The 22,958-nt window shown below is 36.8% G+C and overlaps 1 protein-coding gene across 4 annotated transcripts in view; it reads left to right on the top strand.

Moving 5' to 3' along the window:
• Positions 1 to 22,958, top strand: part of LOC120539398 (troponin T, fast skeletal muscle-like) — a 151,226-nt gene that overhangs the window by 37,925 nt on the left and 90,343 nt on the right. For 3 of the 4 annotated variants that reach the window (XM_039769415.1, XM_039769413.1, XM_039769412.1), the window contains exons 4-5: positions 15,435 to 15,477; positions 16,689 to 16,699. The exons of the other annotated variant lie outside the window; for it this stretch is intronic. In XM_039769415.1, coding sequence (XP_039625349.1) covers positions 15,435 to 15,477; positions 16,689 to 16,699 — 54 coding nt within the window. The remainder of the gene's footprint in view (positions 1 to 15,434; positions 15,478 to 16,688; positions 16,700 to 22,958) is intronic. 4 annotated transcript variants of the gene reach the window in all.

The following is a 22,958-nucleotide window of genomic DNA, read 5'->3' as shown; positions in this document are numbered from 1 at the left end:
CTTCAACATAGGAAAATGTGAAAAACATGAAGGAGCCGGAATACTTTCAGATTCCACTGTAATACAAGTTAATAAAATTGATTCATCTAGTCATATTTTTAAAGATTAAACACCATCAAGCTTTAGCTTTCACCTTCTCCTCCAAAAATAATGTTACTGTATACAATTCATTTGGAACTAAGATAACGTGCTTTTACTGCAAAATGTCTCTGCTACATCTGTTACATTAAATTTATATTCCTCCTCTAATTAAGTGAATAAGAATTTAAAAACTATACAGTGTCCAGCCACGTTTTGCTGACCTTTATATCTCTGTACAAACTTTGTGCTTACATTTTAGGCTGCATCATCCCTCACAATGTATCCTTGCCAGATATATTTTTAAAAAAGATATTTAAAACGTCTCGTTTTGACATCCTGCTTTCACTGATAGGTGAGCTGAGTGAAAAGAGGGATTTTCCTTAATATCACTTTTTCTTAATTATTATACACCATTTTTTAAAGTATTTTAAACTTGTGATTTATATTGTAATAATACATTATTTATCTGCAAAAAAATTAATTAATATTAAGGTGAATTGCTTTTTTTAGCAACAAAAAAATCTGCCAATTGAGTAAGAAAAATTTACTTGACAAGATTTCTTACAATAAGCTAAATACTCTTACAAACTCAATGGTAAGTCTATAAATCATACCATAAGGAAAACACGATTTAATGGCTTGATATGAAAAAGGCAGCTTTTCACTTCACTCAGTTTGTATTTGCCAATCCCAAAGCAGCTTGAAACTTACTAGCTGCAATTATTTGAACCATTTTTTGCTTGTAAGCTTTCTGTCTCAAAGTTAGTTATTCAAAGCCTTATATACAGGAGAGGCACATTAAATTCAGTATGAGAAACTTATTATACTGCAATTTCACAGTTATGTTTTTGTGATTTTCTTTTTTATTTTTGTCTCATCTGCTGTCTAAATATTTCTTCTGCAAATATCATTTTCTATTCTATATACAAGTCATTCTTTATTTAAAATGTTTTTGAATTAAACCATCTTCTTTCTCTGTATTTTGCAATTTCATGATTATTCTGATCTCGTGGAGATTTTCTGCAATAATTTACATCCTAGTGTGGGGTGTCTGTTAGATTTCATCTGTTTTAAGACTTCAATGCACCTCTCTGACATAGCAGTTTTTTCAACCATTTTACACTTATCTTTTTCCTGTCTCTGCAAAATCATTTTTTTGCCGACTCACAAGAATGTCACATAATATCTGCACTGTAATTTCCACAGTGTATACAAAGGTACAAGAGCGTGTTTTTCTTCTATTGGTTTCTGTTATATAGTGCATGATCAATTTTAATGTGGCTGCACTTCTTCATTGTCATATAAACCTGAACTTTTGGAGTCTTAATGTAACTGGGAGTGCAAATGCTCCTAAAAAAATGTTAGGTCAAGAAGCCAAAAAATAAAACAGCACATATGGTGCTTCTTACACATGTGTTACATACACTGAATAACTTTCCGATAGATAGATAGATAGATAGATAGGAGGAAATTAATCTTTTTACAGAAGCCCAAAAAATAAATAAATATTATTAAATTATGACAAACCCCTCTCAAATATGATGAAAAAAAAGGAAGGAAACTTCTGACTTGGCAGTCACAGTCACAGTGAGGCATTATGCAGACATAGCGCTGTTGATATAAAGGAGCTTTTATTGGCACAATTTTGCCGAATAATTTGTTGGCTGAAAGTCCTCAGTGTTGTTGTATCAGAGAGAGGATGTGCAGCATTGTTCATAATGGCGCTCAGTCTTGTTTTAATTCTCTATTTGGACTCTAGGCAGCAGTGAGAGTGTGTCCTATAACTGAGCTTTCCTTTTTAATTAGCTAATTGATTCAGTAGACCTCTCTTGAAGTGATGTTACCAGTCCAGCACACCACAGCACAGAAAATCACACTGGACATCACAGATTTATAGAAGATGTGAAGGATGTCACTTCCCACATTAAGGAAAGCAGTTTCCTAAGGATAAAGAGCCTGTTCTGTAATTTCTTATATAGTTCCCCTGTGTTCCGGGACCAGTCCAACCCATCATTAATGTATTTGTAGGAGTGGACCACCTCTACACCCACTCCTTGAATAGTGACTGGACAATAGAGGCTGTTTAGAGTGGTGAAAGTCAATAATCAATTTCTTGGTTTTGCTGATGTTAAGATGAAGACAATTCTCTTTGCACCAAGAAACAAATTTCTCCAGCTGACTCCTATACTCTGTGTCATCCCCTTAATCAATGCACCCCATAAGCACAGAATCATCAGAAAATTTCTGCGGCGGACATATTATATTTATACTCTAAGTTGTACAGAATGATAAAAAAGGAGGCAGGAATGTTCCTTGTGGTGCTCACATCCACATCAGAGAAACAGTCCTTGAGCCCCACAAACTGCAGGCTGCCTGACACACAGTCCATTACCCAGGACTAGTAATGGGCTATTCATGAATGATTTGTTCTTTCTGAATGACTCTTTTCAGTGAATCATATGAATCGATTCATGAGCATGAACACTTAAAGGGAGTGCTAACACGCATGATGTTGTCATTGTTTTTAGTTTCTCTCCAGGTGACAGATGTTTAAAGCACATTTGGAAGAACCTCCTGACTCATGAGTCCTCGATCCATTTGATTTGTGAACAAGTCTCTACTCGAGAATCGGTTTAACGTTTCTTGTTCGTTTGATTCATGAACAAATCATTATGAGCTGCACAATTCTCATTCACTTGTGATTCTGTAACAAAATGTTTCATTTCAATCATTTATTTGTGTACAGAAACAGGACAATGGTATATGACTTATCATGTTAAATATATAATGAATTATATACTCCATAAATGGCGGCATGGTGGCGCAGTGATAGTGCTGCTGCCTCGCAGTAAGAAGACCTGGGTTCGCTTCCCGGGTCCTCAATGCGTGGGTTTCCTCCGGGTGCTCTTGTTTCCTCCCACAGTCCAAAGACTTGCAGGTTAGGTGGATTGGCGATTCTAAATTGTGGGTGTGTGTGTCCTGCGGTGGGCTGGCACCCTGTCTGGGGATTTGTTCCTGCCTTGTGCCCTGTGTTGGCTGGGATTGGCTCCAGCAGACCCCTGTGACCCTGTAGTTAGGATATAGCAGGTTGGGTAATGGATGGATGGATACTTAGCAAATATTTAAACATCAATTAACAACCAATAAAATTAATTATATATTGTATATAGACACATACAGAAATATATACATGAAAATAATGTACATATTATTAAATTAGATATTTGTGATATGATCATAGGGGACTCCCTCCACCAAACCTCCTATATACACTTGCTTTTAAACGAATCTAAATGAATGAAAAGAACTGATTCATTTAAATGGGTGGTTTGATAGAATCAAATCAGTAAAATCCAGGACTCCAAATGCTTATCCAGCTGCATATCTCTGTGTTTACCCCTTAACCTGGATGGTATTGAAGGTACTCGAGAAATCAAAAACCATCCTCACATTGCTGCCAGCTTTGTCCAGTATTAATGCTGGCGTAATGCAGACGTAAATGCCACTGGTCTGGTCACTGAGTCCTGATGTCTTCTACACTACGTAAGAATGTATCCATTTTACTACTGCAGTCCCATAAGTAAGTGTTACCCCTGAGGTCTGCCTTTAAAGGCCAGGGGCACATAATTCAGTTTCTATGTCTTTCTGTAGCATTTTGGACATATTCTGCCTTTAATGACTTTGTTTTTGGGTAGAAATCTTCATCATTACCTTTCAGTAAAAACACATTAATCTATTCATCATCAATTCAATTTGGTATCATCAGGAATCAGAGTGAATTTCTCTTCACATAAACATTTTTGCTGCAATCTTCCTGTCATCAAATTCAATATCAGAACTGTTTACTTTAACATCGATCCATTTTAAATTTATTATTTGGCTGATTTTGACAAAATATGCATACAGCACATCATACTTTTCATAAAGATTAACCTTAAAGTATATGCAGTAAGTTGTTTTATACTGACAAGCACAAAAAGTAAGATTGGATGCCATTTAAGGCTTCATGCAGCCTGCTTGCGTCTAATTTGCTAGGATGTTGAGTGGTGCTGCTACATTGCATTTTCCAGAGACATTTTGTTCTTTTCATTCTCAAGCAACTGATTATTTCTAAAGTTGTATAAAACATTGACGCCGTCTGTGGGATACAGCACCAATCAAAAGGGTGACATCACCATCTAATTTGTAGCTAGTCCTGCAGGCTCAATTATTTTTATGAAATGTTCAAGCAATATAATGGCCCTAATTTGTACTATAATTGTACATGTTTTTTACATTATTTTTGCCACCATAGAAACATAACTTTAGACTTTGTAAAGCACATTATTCACTCTTTAAAACATGGTATTTATGGGCAGAAAATACTCATAGTTGTGGAAATCAATGTTATTAATTTTTTTGATGTACCTTTTTTCATGATGGCACAGAGGTTAGCACTGCTGAATCAAAATTCCAATGTGACCGGCATGGAGTTTGACAATTTTTTTTTGTCTTTGTAGATTCTTTCCAGATTCTTTCTGTGTGTTTAGATAGATAGATAGATAGATAGTAGTGCTTTGTGGTATGACCAAAATTCCAAATCACGGTATTTTTCTAAATTATCCCAGTTTCACGGTATTCAGCTGTATTTCTTTCCCATGCATGAGTGGATGTTAACCACATTTTCCACTGCAATTACTGCAGTAAACTGGCTAAGAATAACCTATTCCACTGTCATGAGAATTGTACATTGTACAAAAAAACATTTTAATGTGCACACAAGTATTAATATAGGTTTGCATGGCCCCATAAAGTGATAGTTTTCAAGGGGGTGGCACTAATGAAGAGAAGGAATCACACTGCATGACAGATGCAGTCAAAATATAGAACCTTATAAATGAACATATTTTGCAAACAACTTAAGATAAAATTTTGACAACATATTTTCAACCATCCAAAGAGGCATTTAGACTTAGTAGAATATCCAGAGGTGCTTTTGAAAAGTTGCATTGCACTGAACATGCCTTAGAAAAGGAATAAATAGTAAATATTTTTTGTAAACCAACTACACTTTCTGTTAAAGTTAACAGTCTCTGTCTACTGACACGTCAAAGTGTGTTTTTAAACAACTTTAGCATCATTAAACTGCATAATATTTAAACTAATAAATAATAACAATAAAATAAATAATAGTGCAACTTCCAGTAATAATACTATTACTTCAAGACTTCAAACCCAGGTGCATTACACAGTGTTCACCAAATAAAAATAAAATAAAACAAAACAAGTGCAACTTGGTGATGACATCTTTACCAACTGAACCGTCATTAAGACAAACTGCATTAATATGGACCTTACTTCAAGCTAAGCCATATGTATCTATACTAATAAAAGGCAAAGCCCTCACTCACTCACTCACTCACTCACTCACTCACTCACTCACTCACTCACTCATCACTAATTCTCCAACTTCCTGTGTGGGTGGAAGGCTGAAATTTGGCAGGTTGATTCCTTACAGCTTCCTTACAAAAGTTGGACAGGTTTTATATCGAAATTCTACGCGTAATGGTCATAACTGGAAGCAGTTTTTCCATTTACTGTAATGGAGATGAGCTTCAACGCCGTGGGGGCGGAGTTTCGTGTGACATCATCACGCCTCCCACGTAATCACGCAGTACATAGAAAACCAGGAAGACCTCAAAAAAGCGCTGAAGAAAACATGCATTATATAATTGAGAAGGCAGCGAAACAATAAGAAGCAAGCGAGTGACATATACAACCATATTCATGAGTTCTGCAACTTCGGAAACAAAGCACGATGTAAACCTACACTTTAAATTAAGTTCATAGACAGGCTGCCGCTGGCGTTTGTAATTTAGTGCCTGCCCATATAAGGCCGTCCGTCAGCGGCAATCCAATAGCAAACTGCCACGGGTAAATATTCACGGGTGAAGGACTGTGCTTATGGAGAGGAAGATGAGATGGTCAGGGTGGTGTTTGACACAAACTCAGCGAAACTGCCAGAGAAAGTTTTAAGTGCCAGGACTAAGGTAACATTAAATAAAGCTATGGACATAGCACGAGATGGCACCAGCACAGCTGGGAACCTTCGATGCAAGTACACCGAGTGGCTCCGTGAACTGATGCAGTGCACAGATAAAAAGCAACAGTTCCAAAGATCGCTGAACAAAACCGAATTACACAATTGAAAAGGCAGCAAAAATATGAAGCGTCTGATAAGCATATTCATAAATGCAGCTACTGTGGAAACAAAGCACACGGTGGAAAAAGTCAATGTCCCGCTAAAGGAAGACAGCGTAAAAAAAACCCGTGCATGCAGTTTGTCACATCACAGATAAAAAGGAAGGCGAGCTGTTTATTGATGCAGTAAGGAACTAATCGATGAATGAAACCTCTTATCTTTACAACGATTGACAAACACGGAATGTAACTTGAACACATCGTACAAATACGAGCCTGATTGAAAGAAATAATGATAATCAAATCCTTGATGACAGCAACATTCAATAACACTCACAAAACAATTACTGTATATTGACAATCATATTACGTTATTTTTAAAATGTTCCCTTTTCTTTTCATAACTTCTACTTCTCCACTGCGATACGGGTATATATATATAAATGTATATCTATAGCCCGATCTACAATACATACTTTAGCATAGACAAGCGGTGGCGCAATTGTAGAGTCTTAAGCCTCTAACGCCACATTGAGGTTCGATTCGAGAGGGATGTACTGACTATGTACGCGCTACCGATTCATTTTACCTTCCCATCTCCTTGGTTTGGGGCGTATGAAAAATATTAGGTTAACGCAGAATCATGTTACGTTATTTTTAAAATTTTCCCTTTCTTAGCACAAGCACAGTTGAGAAGCTTCGATGCATGTACTCCATAGCGTTAAAAATAACGCATTTAATCACACTTTCAATTCCAAGCAAGCGGGAACTTTTGTCAATGCATGATTTCCTGGTACATCCATTACACTGATGCACACATCACAGCTACAAAAATGTTAGAGTCGGAATAAAGCGCGTTCCTCGACTGATCATTTCGACTACCCGAGCGAAGCCTTGATAAAAGCATGGTTTTGTGCACACTGAAAAGCAAGCAAAATTAGATGCATTACAGAAAGCGGACTTTGTGGCTCTTACTGGGGATCATTGGACTTCCGTGACCGTTAGTAATTCTAAATACATCTAATTACAAAATGTTCAATGATCACACTGTTTTAGCCTAATGTACAAAATAATTTTGGCTAATGTTACTCAGAGTTTAAAGAGTAAGCTGGTCAAATTACCTTTTATGTTTCTGACTTATTTTGTTAAGTAGAAATACTGCACTTTATGTTGAAATTTTGGTTATTATTATTTAAAGACAATACTATTCTGAAAATGTACTTAAAGTACTTAAACTACCACTTTATTTTTAAGTCTGCCCAATTTTAACCAGGGATGATATTTTTGTTTCTGTTTTGAATTCAAATGCAGTTTAAAAGCTTTTTTTCAGAAATTAAAACAGCTTCAGTTTACAATATTCATGTCCATGTCTATTATTTGATTCTGTAAGCCCACTAAAACCGTTTTAAATTAAAAAAAAAACATTTGTGATTTGGGGCAAATTTACGTGTGCGATTACATACGATTAATCAAGATTAATTCTTACACAGCCTCTAATTAATTGGATTAATTTTTTTAATCGAGTCCCACCCCTAATATATATATGTAGATATATATATGTATATTTGTATATATATGTGTATAGATGTGTATATATATATATATATATATATATATATGTTTATATGTATATATATGTTTATATATGTGTGTGTGTGTGTGTATATATATATATATATATATGTGCAACACTCATGACAATTACAAAACAATTACATTGTCAATCATGTTACGTTATTATTAAAATGTTTCCTTTTCTTTTACTTCTCCGCTGCCAATGCAGCTATTTTGCTATATATATATATATATATATATATATATATATATATATATAAATAGATAGATATGACAACAACACTCATATCAATGACAAAACAATTACATTAACAATCATCTTACGTTATTTTTAAAATGTTTGCTTTTTCTTTTTCATAACTTCTTTAACACACTACTTCTCCGCTGCGAAGCGCGGGTATTCTGCTAGTCTATACTAATAAAAGGCAAAGCCCTCACTCACTCACTCACTCACTCACTCATCACTAATTCTCCAACTTCCTGTGTGGGTAGAAGGCTGAAATTTGGCAGGCTCATTCCTTACAGTTTACTTACAAAAGTTGGGCAGGTAATGGTCATAACTGGAAGCTATTTTTCTCCATTTACTGTAATGGAGTTAAGCTTGAAAGCCGTGGGGGGCGGAGTTTCGTGTGACATCATCACGCCTCCCACGTAATCACGTGAACTGACTGTCAACGCAGTACGTAGAAAACCAGGAAGAGCTCCATAAAGCTCTGAAGAAAACATGCATTATATAATTGAGAAGGCAGCGAAACAATAAGAAGCGAGCGAGTGACATGTACTACCATATTCATGAGTGCTGCTACTTTGGAAACAAAGTACGGTGTAAACCTAAACTTTAAATTAAGTTCATAGACAGGCTGCCACTGGCGTTTCTCATGCCCACGGGTAATGCGGGATACAAGTTTAATGAGAGGACGCAGGATATAAACGAGAGTTTTGATCACTTTGTAACTAAGTTAAAATTACACATGAAGGGCTGCGCTTATGCAAATTCCGAGAGACTGTGTTTGTGGGGGATTGACAGTTAAGGCGGGTGGGGGAGTGACGTCATTATCTCCCCTCCCATTCACCTCATTTCGCTCTGAGCTGAGCTCCGCAGCTAACGCGGTGTTACGGAAGCGAGTTTGTGATGCTGCCACCAAATACTCACAGAAAAATCCACAAGTTAATACACACGCTGTCTCTACAGTTTCTCCACACTGAATCCTCCTGGTACTACTTACAAAAGGTTACATTGACAATCGTTTTACGTTACTTTTAAAATGTTTCCTTTTCTTAGCACAAGCACAGCTGAAAAGTTTCGATGCATGTGCTCCATAACGCGTTAAAAAATCACGCATTTAATCACACTTTGCATTTCAAGCAAAGGGGAACTTCTGTCAATGAATGATTTCCTGGTACACCGATTACATTGATCAGCACATCCCGATTCATTTTACCCTCACACACCCTTGGTTTGAGAAGACATATGAAAAAATATGAGGTTAACACAGAAAAACAGATCACCAATTGAAGCTTTATGAATAATCGATTCGCCATCAATAATTGTTTTGGTAAAGCCATACTCAGTGTAATCCTCCTTCCATTTTATAATTTTTCCGCCACTAGCCATGATTAAATGAACGGTAACAAAATAAAAGCGAAGCGAGGGTCACTTATTCAGGCAGGCAGGCGACAGCTCAATAGCTCGAATTTGGATATAAGTAGGTTCTATTTAGTCACCAGAAATATCTTTGTTAGGAATGGAAGTTGAATTTAGTCTTTAAATTTCTATGGTAAAGAAAAGGTTATGCAATGATGACTAAATTTAACTATATAAAGTCAAAACTTGTATATATAAAGTCATTCCCGAATATATAAAGTCAAAACTTGATTATATAAAGTCAGCGTCGGAATATATAAAGTCAAATCTTGAATATATAAAGTCAGCGCTGGAATATATAAAGTCAAAACTTCAATATACAAAGTCAGCGCTGGAATATCCATCCATTTCCCAACACGTTGAATCTGACCACAGGGTCATGGGGGGTCTCCAGGAGCCAATCCCAGCCAACACTGTGCACAAGGCAGGAACCAATCCTGGGCAGGGCACATGCATCATTTTCAAAACATTAACCAAACAGTGTTTTTTCAATTTATTTTTCTGAATAAGTTTTTGTTCACTTAGTTCAGTTCAGAGTCGTTTCAATCAATAGATTTTGACTTTGACTTTATATATTCAGGAATGACTTTATATATTCTGATGCTGACTTTATATATTCAAGTTTTGACTTTATATATTCGGGAATGACTTTATATATTCAAGTTTTGACTTTATATATTCTGATGCCGACTTTATATATTCACAAAATCAATTTATTTGCCTGTTTGGCACCCCATAGTATATGTGTGTGTGTATATATGCATATATATATATATATATATATATATATACATACACACAGTACAGGCCAACACACCTCCTCATTCAATGAGGCATCAAAACTATGAATAAACACATGTGGAGTTATGTACTTAACAAAAAAAGGTGAAATAACTGAAAATATGTTTTATATTCTAGTTTCTTCAAAATAGCCACCCTTTGCTCTGATTACTGCTTTGCACACTCTTGGCATTCTCTCGATGTGCTTCAACAGGTAGTCACCTGAAATGGTTTTCACTTCACTGGTGTGCCTTATCAGGGTTATTTAGTGGAATTTCTTGCTTTATCAATGGGGTTGGGACCAGCAGTTGTGTTGTGCAGAAGTCAGGTTAGTTGGACGATCATTTATTTTTCAACAGGACAATGACCCCAAACACACCTCCAGGCTGTGTAAGGGCTATTTGACCAAGAAGGAGAGTGATGGAGTGCTGTAAATGGTCATGAAAATAAAGAAAACACATTGAATGAGGAGGTGTGTCCAAACTTTTGGCCTGTACTGTAGATAGATATATATAGATATATATATATATATAGATATACTGTATATAGATATGAGAACAGCACTCATCAATGACAAAACAATTACATTAACAATCATGTTACGTTATTTTTAAAATTTTTCCTTTTCTTTTTCATAACTTCTTTAGCACACTACTTCTCCGCTGCGAAGCGCGGGTATTCTGCTAGTAAATAATAAAACTGAAACTTGCATTTATAATGCTATTTGTAGTATAGCCCTATGGAAGCGTATTGCGGCCACAGTGAAGAAGAAAAACTATATGTCAAGAATAAAGTTGACATTTCCACTTTATTTTCATAGTTTATTTTCTCATTAAAGTAGAATGTCGTGAACTAAACTTCACTCTAAAATCAATGTTTAATTTACTAGATTTTCTCAAACCTCGTCATAAGTTAATGCAGCACATTAAATGCTTTGTGTTATGTTCCCCGACCCAGTTGTTAATCACTACGCTTCTTAAACTGACTTCCTCCGCACTAAGAGGAGACGCCAGCAGCGATCACCGCATAGAATCCATTCACTTCATGATATTCCTGCTCTCTGAAAATTTAGAATGCTAAGATAAATACTTGATATCATTTTCATGATGAAATGCATTAAAGCATGTATTAAACATGCACGGTGATGTAGCAGTAGTGCTACTTCTTCGCAGTGAGGGGTCCCCAGGTGTACGTTCAGTATAAACTTTATGGCAGGTGTGACGAGGCTTCAAAAAACTGAATGTATGAATGGGTATCGCACAGGTGTAACTTAAATATTGTGTAAATGTTGGGTTCGTGATCTGGTGTACAGAGACACAAACACAGAATTCAATGGATGTTCTTCTGAGCGGGCTTTCTTTATTGCATACGTGCTGTCTCTGTCTGATGTACCAAACCTTCAGCTTCTATCCTTCCTTTTTCTTTCTCCACATAACCAATCACCACACGATAAAACGTCTTTGTGAAATTAAAACTAGTTATAAACTTAGACCATGGAGTGTTCAGAACTTTAAAAAAATCTTCGTTATACGTGTTTAAACATGGAATCCATTTAGAATTGCACCCATCCCAGCAAGCATTGTGTGAGAGGCAGAAGCAAATCCTGAACGGGGCGCCAGTACATCGCTGGGTGAATATGAGCAATACATACACTAGCAGGGTTAATATGGCATAATAAAACCCCACATCCTACATGACTCTGAAAGGAAACTTAAGCACGCCGAGCAAACCCACCAGGAGAACATGCAAATTCAGGGCAGGGTACACCCCCGGACTCCCCGGAATGAATGTATTATGTGTGCTGCCTGCACCTCCCTCTTAGTACGAGAGGAAGTCAGTTTAACATGGCTCGGGGAACACAACACAAAGCATTTGATGTGCTACGTAACTTAAGACGGGGTTTGAGAAAATCTAGTAAATTAAATATTCATTTTAAGATGACGTTTAGTTTACAATGTTCTACTTTAATGACAAATTACGAGAATAAAGTCAACATAAATGGAGATAATAAAGTAGAAATGTCGAAAATTAAGTCAACATGATGACTTTATTCTCATCATAAGCGTTGAGATTAAAGTGGAAATATCGAGAATAAAGTCAACATGTCGTCCCAGGTACATTACACAGTATTGAAAAAAATAAAACAAGTACAACTTGGCTTGCAGTATTATCCAGTAGTATAGAAACAGTATTCACACATTTAAACATAATGGTCCACATCCGACCTTTTCCAAATCCAAAGTATCTCAAGACAACAGACATGACTCCTTTTTCCAGCAAAAGTTCTTCTGTGTCATCATGTTCAGCTTTCTTGTCTGCTACAGCTTTTGTTTAGGAATGTTCTCTGTCCATTTTCACCGCGCAATACCTCCACTACCGCATGTACTCTGGTGTATGCCTGTTTAGCGGTGTAGCAGTGAAAAAGAGCCCCTGCACAACACCTCCACTAACGCATGTACTCCGTTGTATGTGTTTAGAGGTGTAGCAGTGAAAAAGGTCCCCCTTAAACAGTTTTTCCACTGCGCCACGTTCTGAACATTGTTTAGGCAATTTAAACGGTGTTGCGGTAGAAGAAAAATCCATATCATAACAAAAATAAAATACGGTTTTCGTTATGAACCAGTATACCGCCCAGCACTAATAGATAGATAGATAGATATGACTGGCACTAAATGATAGATAGATTGATGGATATGACTGGCACTAAATGATAGATAGATAGATGGATATGACTGGCATTATATCTATCTATCTATCTATCTATCTATCTATCTATCTATCTATCTATCTATCTATCTATCTATCTATCTATCTATCTATCAATGATATAGTGCCAGTCATATCTATCTATCTATCTATCTATCTATCTATCTATCTATCTATCTATCTATCTGTCTGTCTGTCTGTTAGATAGATAGCGCTTTATTTGTCCACAGGGAGAAATATGTTTTTTTATACATGATTTGGTATTCATGACATCGAGTGTATATGTCACAGAGTTGTATTTGAGCCACTGTTTTTTCCTGTCTTGTACCCAGTGCTATTATGAAAGGCTCTGGCCTATTGCAAAATAAATTGAAAAAAAGTTGTTCTCAAAATGACCAGATGCAGTTTATTTAACTTTGAATTTTGTTATTTATATGCTTTTCAAATGCAATGTTCAAGAGAAATGTTATGATCGATAGAGAGAAGTTAAAAAATGTGCAAATTATTTTATAAGTTTCTGCAGTTAGTTTTTCAAGATTTACCATGGCCCAGAAATATTAATTGGAAAATTACAAAGATAAGTGATTCATCAGATTCAAATTACACATCATTATAAACAAATATTTTCACTACTTGCTGCATTCCGTATGCAAAGTACTTGGGGGCATGCCGCTGTGTCTGATGTCATTTTCATCTTGTCATGTTGTTGCATTCATTTGAGAGAGAGAGAGAGAGAGAGAGAGAGAACATGTACAGAAAAAAAGAGAGAGAACATGTATAATGTAACATGTATAATGATGTACAATATATTTTACTATTATTTAATGTTGATAACATCTTAATTTTTGTAATTTATCTATTAAAACTTTATCATAGGTATATATGGAAATAAAAAATGACCTAAACTTTGGGTTTGCAACTATATGCAGTTTTGGGCATCCACTATAGGTCTTGGAATGTATATATGTATATTGGTTGGGAAATGCTACAGTATAATTATTGTGTAGTGGAACAGTATGTGAATGCTTATCAATGTCGGCACATAGATCATTGCAAAGTTTTGGGGCATACAGCTAAAGCTTCTGCCTCAAAATATTCTTCTTATAATGGGTTTACTGGGTAGTTATGAATTGTTAGACAGGTAAAGGGACATGGAAAACCCCCCAAGCAAGGATCTGAAACACACACAGAGAGAGAAGTGTGCTCTGTCCAAGGTTGTTATAGTTTTGCCTTTTTATACTAGTTTTTATTTCTGTAGTTTTTCTGGAAATTCAGTTTAGTTTTAGTTTTCCTCTATCATGTATTTTTAGTTTTAATTTAGTTTTTATTTCACAAATACATTTTTATTTTATTTTTATATCTATTAGTTTCAGTTTTAGTTTTAGTAATTATGTCATGGACCTGCTATGAGTTTAGTTTGGTGTCACAAATGGATCTGTACACTTAATGGATTTAGATGTAATACAAGTTTAATGTTAGTGGAAGCTTACTACAATACATGTTTTACTGTCTGTTTTTTTTTTTTGTCTGATGAAAAAAGCATAATCAGAACCAGATACTGAATATGAACAATGTTATCATTTTTAAAATATCTTCTATATCATTTGTGCTGAACAATTGTGCGCTGATTGTTGGCATTTTTTCGTTTTATTGTCCAGAATGGGCCAATTTGTAGTGAAATGTAGGTGAATTTTAAGGTTTGAGGGTTTTTTACTCTAGATTTCTACAGCACACAACATATCCTGCTCCAAGACAATGTGCTTATAATGAGTGCCTTCAATATTGCATTCAGAAATCTCCTATGTTATTTTCTACCAGCCATATTGATCTCTGATTGCATCTCAGGCACACACAATTTATCGACAGAATTTTGCCACCTGCAAGGCCTAAAAGATATTACAACTCAGAAAATAGATTGTAATGTGTACAATATACATACATATGTAAAAGTAATTGCTATTGTATTCTTTCTGTAACACTTTGCACTGCATGCATTCACTGCATGAAATATGCTGTATGCAATTAGCCAGTAAATGGACTAGAATAGCTTTACCAGAGTGAGAGAGAGAGCACCAAAACTCTGGCTAAATCACCTCAGAAAGGAGCCACAACCCTGCTCTAACTCTAACCTGAACCTGATATCCTAGTAGATTATTATTTTACATCAGTGGCAAAATTTATTGTAAGACATTCCTGCTTGGATATTTATTACTATGCAAATAAATACAAAACAGTTTCTAGACAGTCCTTTATCTGATTGGTGTTAAAGAAACACATGCACACGGAACAAAAAATTTGTAGACTTAGTTACAATCTTACCCAAAGGAGCTGGTTAGTGCAGTTGATTATATAGGATAAGACTGAAAAATATCAATAAATGTTTCTAATGTTTCATACAGTGTATTACATTCATACAACAATATTAGTATTTAATTTTAATTTTCCGTCTTTGCATTCCTTTAACTAGAGGAAATAACAGAAGAAGCTGAAGAGGTTACTGGACAAACACGGTGAGTGAATTTGTCCAAATGCACTAAATATTGTAGACATGAAGGGAAGGTGTTGTGTGAGGCAGACATAAACTATGTTTACACTGCAGCTCAGCTCCAATTTTTTCACTCATATGTGACACAGATCCAGGTAACAAGTAACTTTTCAGATTGGACCACTTTTACATATACAGTGTGGTACTAAATACGATACAAACAAACACGACTGGAATTCTCTTTAAATATACACAGTTTTATTTCACTGTTCATATGACTTTTGTCATATCGCTGTGGTGAAAATCAAGACAGGTGATAGTTAAGAACTGATGCAGCGTGCCAATGGAAAGAAAGCCAGCTAGTATACTTCATTGCTATTTGGAGAGGCTGATGTCAGCTAGCAATGCACAGCTGCTATGTATTTTTTGAAAGAAATGATGCACTTCAAGTGCACATTTTTACCCGAGTGCCTTATATACAGGGGTCATCATTGGAAATGAAACACCTACCTTAAACTTCTGAAACTGTCAAACCAAAGTTTTGCATTCCAACCATTAACATTTCACTTTTACCAGTCCTTGATTCTTTCGTGTCCCCACAGGTTACTGGCTATAGATATGGCAGTGACAATTGCACACAAAGGAATGGATGTCATTTTTCATTTCCTGTTTATCTTCCTTGCCATTACAAGCTGAGGAATTTTCAGAAAAAGTGTGGTAGCCAGTGAGCTTTTAATATTCAGTTAGTATTCACATTTCTGTGATGTTTCCGTTTTTACCACGTCTGTCCATGTGGGGCACATTAAGGACAGATAACTGTTCACACTCATTTTGAATTTGGATCCCTTGCTAAAATCTTATTTTAACTGTCAAACACAAAAATCAAATGCAAACCAAAAATCAGAACTGGGTCACTTTTAGCTAAAGTTTGAACATAGCAATATTATTTATTGATCAGATTGATAAGCAATGTTAGGTATCAAGCTTGGAAAAGTTGTATTAAGTATTAATAAAACCTAAATATGTAAGTTTGATATAGTACTGTATTAAAGAACAGGTTATAATTGTTAATCTTTACCAGGATAACTGATGAATTAGATGCAGTGCATTTTTTAAATTCAGCATCTGTAAACCCAGAATTGGATTAATCAGGTTTCAGAATGTTATGTTATTTGAAATCTTATTTATGCAATAAATTGTATATCTAACATTTCGTTTTTTTTAATCTTTTTGAAGTGAGCAAGAAGGTAAGACAATTTAAGACTGAATATTTCATGAATAATTGCACAGTTAAAAAGAATTGAACCTGTTTTTGAAATATGTAAAAAACTGTATGTTGAAAAGATACACAGTAGTGTATAATAATTAATCTATTACATTACAGCTTATTTACTGTTAGTAACACACTAACAACCTGTAGTTTCTTTTAGCAAATTGTTTCAATGAAATTTATGTTAGAATCATACAAGGGGGGGACCAAAAAAATAATGAGAATTTAAAAAAAAAAAATGTATATTTCGCAGAATATTTCTGAAATTTAATCCCCCTGAGAGTATTTTCCATTGTTCTAAACTGTTCTGATACTCTTGCAAAGTGATAGCCTTCAGTGCCTCCATCGTTTGCTTATTGACCTCCTCTACATCCTGAAAATGCTTTCCTTTAAGGTCCCTCTTCATTCTTGGAAATAAGAAAAAAATCACACAGTGTAAGGTCCGTTGGTGGGGGGAGATGGGGGAGATTTCCATTGTCATCCTATTTTTCATGAGAAACTGTCACACACTCAACAGTTGTCATCTTAACAGCATTATAGGCCACTGGGCAAAGCAGCGCACTGGGGCCGCTACCTACACAACCCCTCACTCAGCAAGTCACAACATACATAGATTAGCGTGGGGCCCCCAGGCAACTGCTCAGTGTGCCCATGTGTTAAGACAGCCCTGAAACTCAATGCTGTGTGGGCGGGAGTGTTGATGTGATGCAGAAGCCACTCGTCTTTTCATTGCAATTCTGGTCATTTTCTCTACACTGTATCACTTGAGCACTTTAAGGTAAGGTAAAAACCCTTGGCAGCTCAAAGCTTCTCCTTTGAAAGCCTCTCGAAGCATTGTGCCAGCTTCTGCTACTGTTTTCACCAAAAGGAAACAGAACTTGATGCAAACACATTGTTCTTTCAAGTCTGCCATTACAAAATCGACGAAGACAGTAACAGAAGCTCAAGAAAAAAATTACACTGACCTTACAGACCTTTCCCCAAGGATGCCACTTGGCCAAATGATGCAGAGGGCAGTCTAGTACATGCACCTAGCTGGCAAACGTTGGAACTAAAGAACTCCAGAAAAAAATTCTTGTTATTTTTGGTTCAGTATATTATAACTAATCTTTCACTGTATATTTAGAATCAGTAAAAGCATTAACATCCTGTGAAGAGTTTATAGCATTATATTGATATAATATAAAACTAATTTACTGTTGGTCTACTTAATACCTTAATGTGCTATTGACATTTTATATTTGCAAGTTGCATTTTGCGAAGCCTGATGGTGGAGTGTTTGGTGCTGCTGCCTCGATTATCTGTGTTGAATTTTGCATCTCATCATGTTCATTTTCAGCAGGTACTCTGATTTCCTCAAACATATCAAATATATGCAAGGTTTTCTGTTCCTTGTGATCTTTTTTTGTTAGAATTGTTCAATAAATACATAACAGAAAACCATGAAAAGTTTTTTTTTTGTTTTGATCTTAACAACAGAAAAAGAAAACACCAAAACACCCTCATCCCATCATTTCTTGGGTACTAGTGAATGTAATTAAAGGAAACAAAAAAAAAACCCAGAAGGGGATAACAGTCCAACATTTAGCCAGCAAATAGATGAGACTGAATCCCAATGAGAAAGAGCAAGGAAAATAAATGGCAATATATCCAAAACATGTGGTTTGATCTTTCAATATAATGTAACACATATGTTGTTCAAATATTTATTTTTTAATCTAAAGAAACATACTTTCTATAATATACAGTAACAAACACATTTACAAATATATTTTTTATAAGATATGGAATGCTTTGTGTGTCCAGACCCAGGACAGATCAATCATGCCTTATCATTTTACCTGAAAAAAGTGCAACACAGACATCCAAACAATTCCAATTTCTTTTGAAAAATCTGTAACTCAAGTTCAGGTAGGTTGTTCCGCTAGCATATGTAGCCTTCCATGTAAGTTGTACTCGTTAATAATAAGATTATAATTTGTGTTGTTTCACAGCGTGATTCGCCTATAATGTACAGTGCATCTGGAAAGTATTCACTGCGCATCACTTTTTCCACATTTTGTTATGTTACAGCCTTATTCCAAAATAGATTAAATTCATTTTTTTCATCAGAATTCTAAACACAACTCCCCATAATGACAACATGACAAAAGTTTACTTGAGGTTTTTGCAAATTTATTAAAAATAAAAAAACTGAGAAAGCACATGTACATAAGTATTCACAGCCTTTGCCATGAAGCTCAAAATTGAACTCAGGTGCATCCTGTTTCCCCTGATCATCTTTGAGATGTTTCTGCAGCTTAATTGGAGTCCACCTGTGGTAAATTCAGTTGATTGGACATGATTTGACAAGGCACACACCTGTCTATATAAGGTCCCACAGTTGACAGTTCATGTCAGAGCACAAACCAAGCATGAAGTCAAAGGAATTGTCTGTAGATCTCAGAGACAGGATTGCCTCAAGGCACAAATCTGGGGAAGGTTACAGAAAAATTTCTGCTGCTTTGAAGGTCCCAATGAGCACAGTGGCCTCTATCATCCATAAGTGGAAGAAATTCGAAACCACCAGGACTCTTCCTAGAGCTGGCCGGCCATCTAAACTGAGCGATCGGGGGAGAAGGGTCTTAATCAGGGAGGTGACCAAGAACCCTATGGTCACTCTGTCAGAGCTCCAGAGGTCCTCTGTCGAGAGAGGAGCTCCTTCCAGAAGGACAATCATCTCTGCAGCAATCCACCAATCAGGCCTGTATGGTAGAGTGGCCAGACGGAAGCCACTCCTTAGTAAAAGGCACATGGCAGCCCACCTGGAGTTTGCCAAAAGGCACCTGAAGGACTCTCAGACCATGAGAAACAAAATTCTCTGGTCTGTTGAGACAAAGATTGAACTCTTGGTGTGAATGCCAGACATCACGTTTGTAGAAAACCAGGCACCGCTCATCACCAGGCCAATACCATCCCTATAGTGAAGCATGGTGGTGGCAGCATCATGCTGTGGGGATGTTTTTCAGCGGCAGGAACTGGGAGACTAGTCAGGATAAAGGGAAAGATGACTGCAGCAATGTACAGAGACATCCTGGAAGAAAACCTGCTCCAGAGCTCTTGACCTCAGACTGGGGTGACGGTTCATCTTTCAGCAGGACAATGACCCTAAGCATACAGCCAAGATATCAAAGGAGTGGCTTCAGGACAACTCTGTGAATGTACTTGAGTGGCCCAGCCAGAGCCCAGACTTGAATCCGATTGAACATCTCTGGAGAGATCTTAAAATGGCTGTGCACCGACGCTTCCCATCCAACCTGATGGAGCTTGAGAGGTGCTGCAAAGAGGAATGGGCGAAACTGGCCAAGGATAGGTGTGCCAAGCTTGTGGCATCACATTCAAAAAGACTTGAGGCTGTAATTGCTGCCAAAGGTGCATTGACAAAGTATTGAGCAAAGGCTGTGAATACTTATGTACATGTGATTTCTCAGTTTTTTTATTTTTAATAAATTTGCAAAAACCTCAAGTAAACTTTTTTATGTTGTCATTATGGGGTGTTGTGTGTAGAATTCTGAGGAAAAAAATTAATTTAATCAATTTTGGAATAAATAAGGCTGTAACAAAATGTGGAAAAAGTGATGCGCTGTGAATACTTTCTGGATACACTGTATCTCAATATAAGTAACAAAGATGAGATATCTGTTGGATGTTATTTTCAATTCTAGGCTAATATATTTTTAAAATATACCGCAACATACAAAAATGAGAGGTATCTTGAAACATAAACTCTAAAATATAGTGTACAGTACACTATAACTAGCATTCTAAAATAAATTGTAATAGTTTTCTTAAATGATTCTTACAGTATGTTCCTAGTATTTTAAATTATATTAATAATAGATTTTTATATTTTGGACAATATATTCCAATGCATAAAAACAGAAGTACTTAACATAGTTTATAATACCTTTCAGTAAACTGCAAGATAGTATAATACATGTATCTTTTAACTATTTTATAAAATATTTTAAAATGCATTCAAATAGGTAGTAGTATATCATTTATATCATATAAGTCATCATATATCATACAAGTATTTCATTTTTCTATGGGAATGGAAAGTGATAGGCTATTGTAGGAAGCTTTGTGCAGCAAGAAGTAAAGGGAGGCTATCCACTCAAGTTCTTGAAGGTTTGATACAAAAATCGATATTCATGTTTAACTTCTGCTTGCTTGAGGTCAGCTGCAGTGTTATTCCAGTAGGTTTGTCATTCGGTCTTCATCTTCTGGCACTCTGAACTCTGTTCAGCTGTGGCTATCTTTCAGAGGTGGTGAGCTTAGCTTGCTTGAGTTCATGCACCAGGTCCAGAAACTCCTCTAAACTCCATGGCTGTGTTTGTTGATAGATAAGCAGGCATAGAGGGATGCACATCCTGGAATTGACAGGAACCAGCGGGGAACCAGCCCAGACACAGACAGGCGGACACCGATGGTTTAGTCACCAACACACGTTTATTTGCCATTTGTACAATATATACAGTTACCGCACACAACCCAGTGCCCCTGCACCACACACCCTCAGTCCAGTCCTCTCACAGTCTTGCCTTTCTTCACCGCCTCCACTCCTCTCCTCCGAGCTATGTCCACTTCCACCCGACTCCAGCTGGCGAATGGAGGGAGGCAGCCCTTTAAGTCCACCTGGCTGTGCTCCAGGTGCCTCCAGAGCTTCTGGCGGCACTTCCTGGAAGTGCCGCACGAGCACCCGGAAGCACTACTGGTGTCCCTGGTATTCCTTCCACCAGCACCTCCGGGTGTGGCGGAAGTGCAGATGTCCAGGGCTCCCAGGTGATGACCACGGGCCCCTATAGGGTTGAGCTTTTATGCTCCATTCCCGTGGTCGCCATACCAACCAGGGTGGCTGCTCTCTCGTGGTCCGGAGGAGGCGTAGTCCCTCTCCCAGTCCTTCCAGCCGTCCCAGCTGTCCCAGCTGGGTACTGCCCCCAGCTGCTCACCACACGCTGATAGCTAATTCCACACCACCCAACATACTGAATGCTGTTGATTTGTTTAACATGGCAATCTGGAATTTGTATTTCAATTAATTCTTGTTCAATTTGGATGCTGGTGTTGCTTTGCACTATGCCTTTTGGAGCTGGAACTGGAATTTGGCATGGATGATACAGTAGTCCAATTAACCATCGGGTTCCCTCATTACAAGCATATCCTTGAGCAATCATCGAAAGTGGTTGCTGATCAAGATATAGTTCAGGATAGTCCAGTCTTTGTCAGATGGATTTTGTCATATAAGATGGTGTTTCAGAGAATGCTGGAAATAACTGTTTCCAATGATGAGATTATTGTACAGGTGAAAGACAGGAGGCACAATCTATTTTCATTGTTTGATCCTACCAACTTGGATATTGAAGTCACCAGCTAGAATGATAATCTCAGTCTTTACAGTCAAGTCCAGAATATATTGCAGCTGGTTATAGAAGTCATCCTTGACTACATTTGTGCTGGGCTTAGTTGGTGAATAGATGGAAGAAATATGAATCTTAATTTTGCCACCGATGGTAAACAATGTCAGGCAGCGTAATATTGGCTGAAAGGCAGTTATAGTCTTGTTCGCCTGCTTGTCCACTATAAACACCCAACTCTCTTTCTCACCACTGGAGTAGTAGTACAACATCATTATCTCACAATCATCCGTGGTGGAATGGTTAGTGTCCCTGATCTAGTAAGTCATAATTTGGATATTCCTGCTATCGAGATTTTGCATGCTGACAGTTCTTTGGCAATAATTTGCTTTTGTCCAACGTAATGGCCAATTCTGACATTCCATGCTGTGATGCAGATTTCTGACTTAGGCATTACATGTTTGCCACTTCTTCTTCGGCCAGTAGCCTACTTCTAACCAGCACCCTGGGTTACCAGTGCCAGCACATCGACTAACCCAGATGTGGTAACATAAGTAAATAAGTCTGATTGAATTAACATGTGGTTTCCTGCCTGATTTCCTTGGTTAACCCTTTTGTAGCCGGGTTTGGGACCATCATTGGTGGAGTTGCCAGCCCATTTACTTATGTAATTGTTAAGTTTGTGAATAAACCTCTAGAAAGCTAGCATGTGATTTCAATCTACAATTTCTTAGACACAGACTTTTTGGCAAAAATATTTGACTAAGATTTTCAGTTTTCGTGCTTGATATAGTGGGGGATTTTGATGCCTCAGGTTCTACAGTTCTACTGCACATCTAT

This window comes from Polypterus senegalus, chromosome 11 (assembly GCF_016835505.1).
Source record: "Polypterus senegalus isolate Bchr_013 chromosome 11, ASM1683550v1, whole genome shotgun sequence".
Classification (NCBI taxonomy): Eukaryota; Metazoa; Chordata; class Cladistia; order Polypteriformes; family Polypteridae; genus Polypterus; species Polypterus senegalus.
This window is presented reverse-complemented; position numbering and strand designations above follow the sequence as displayed.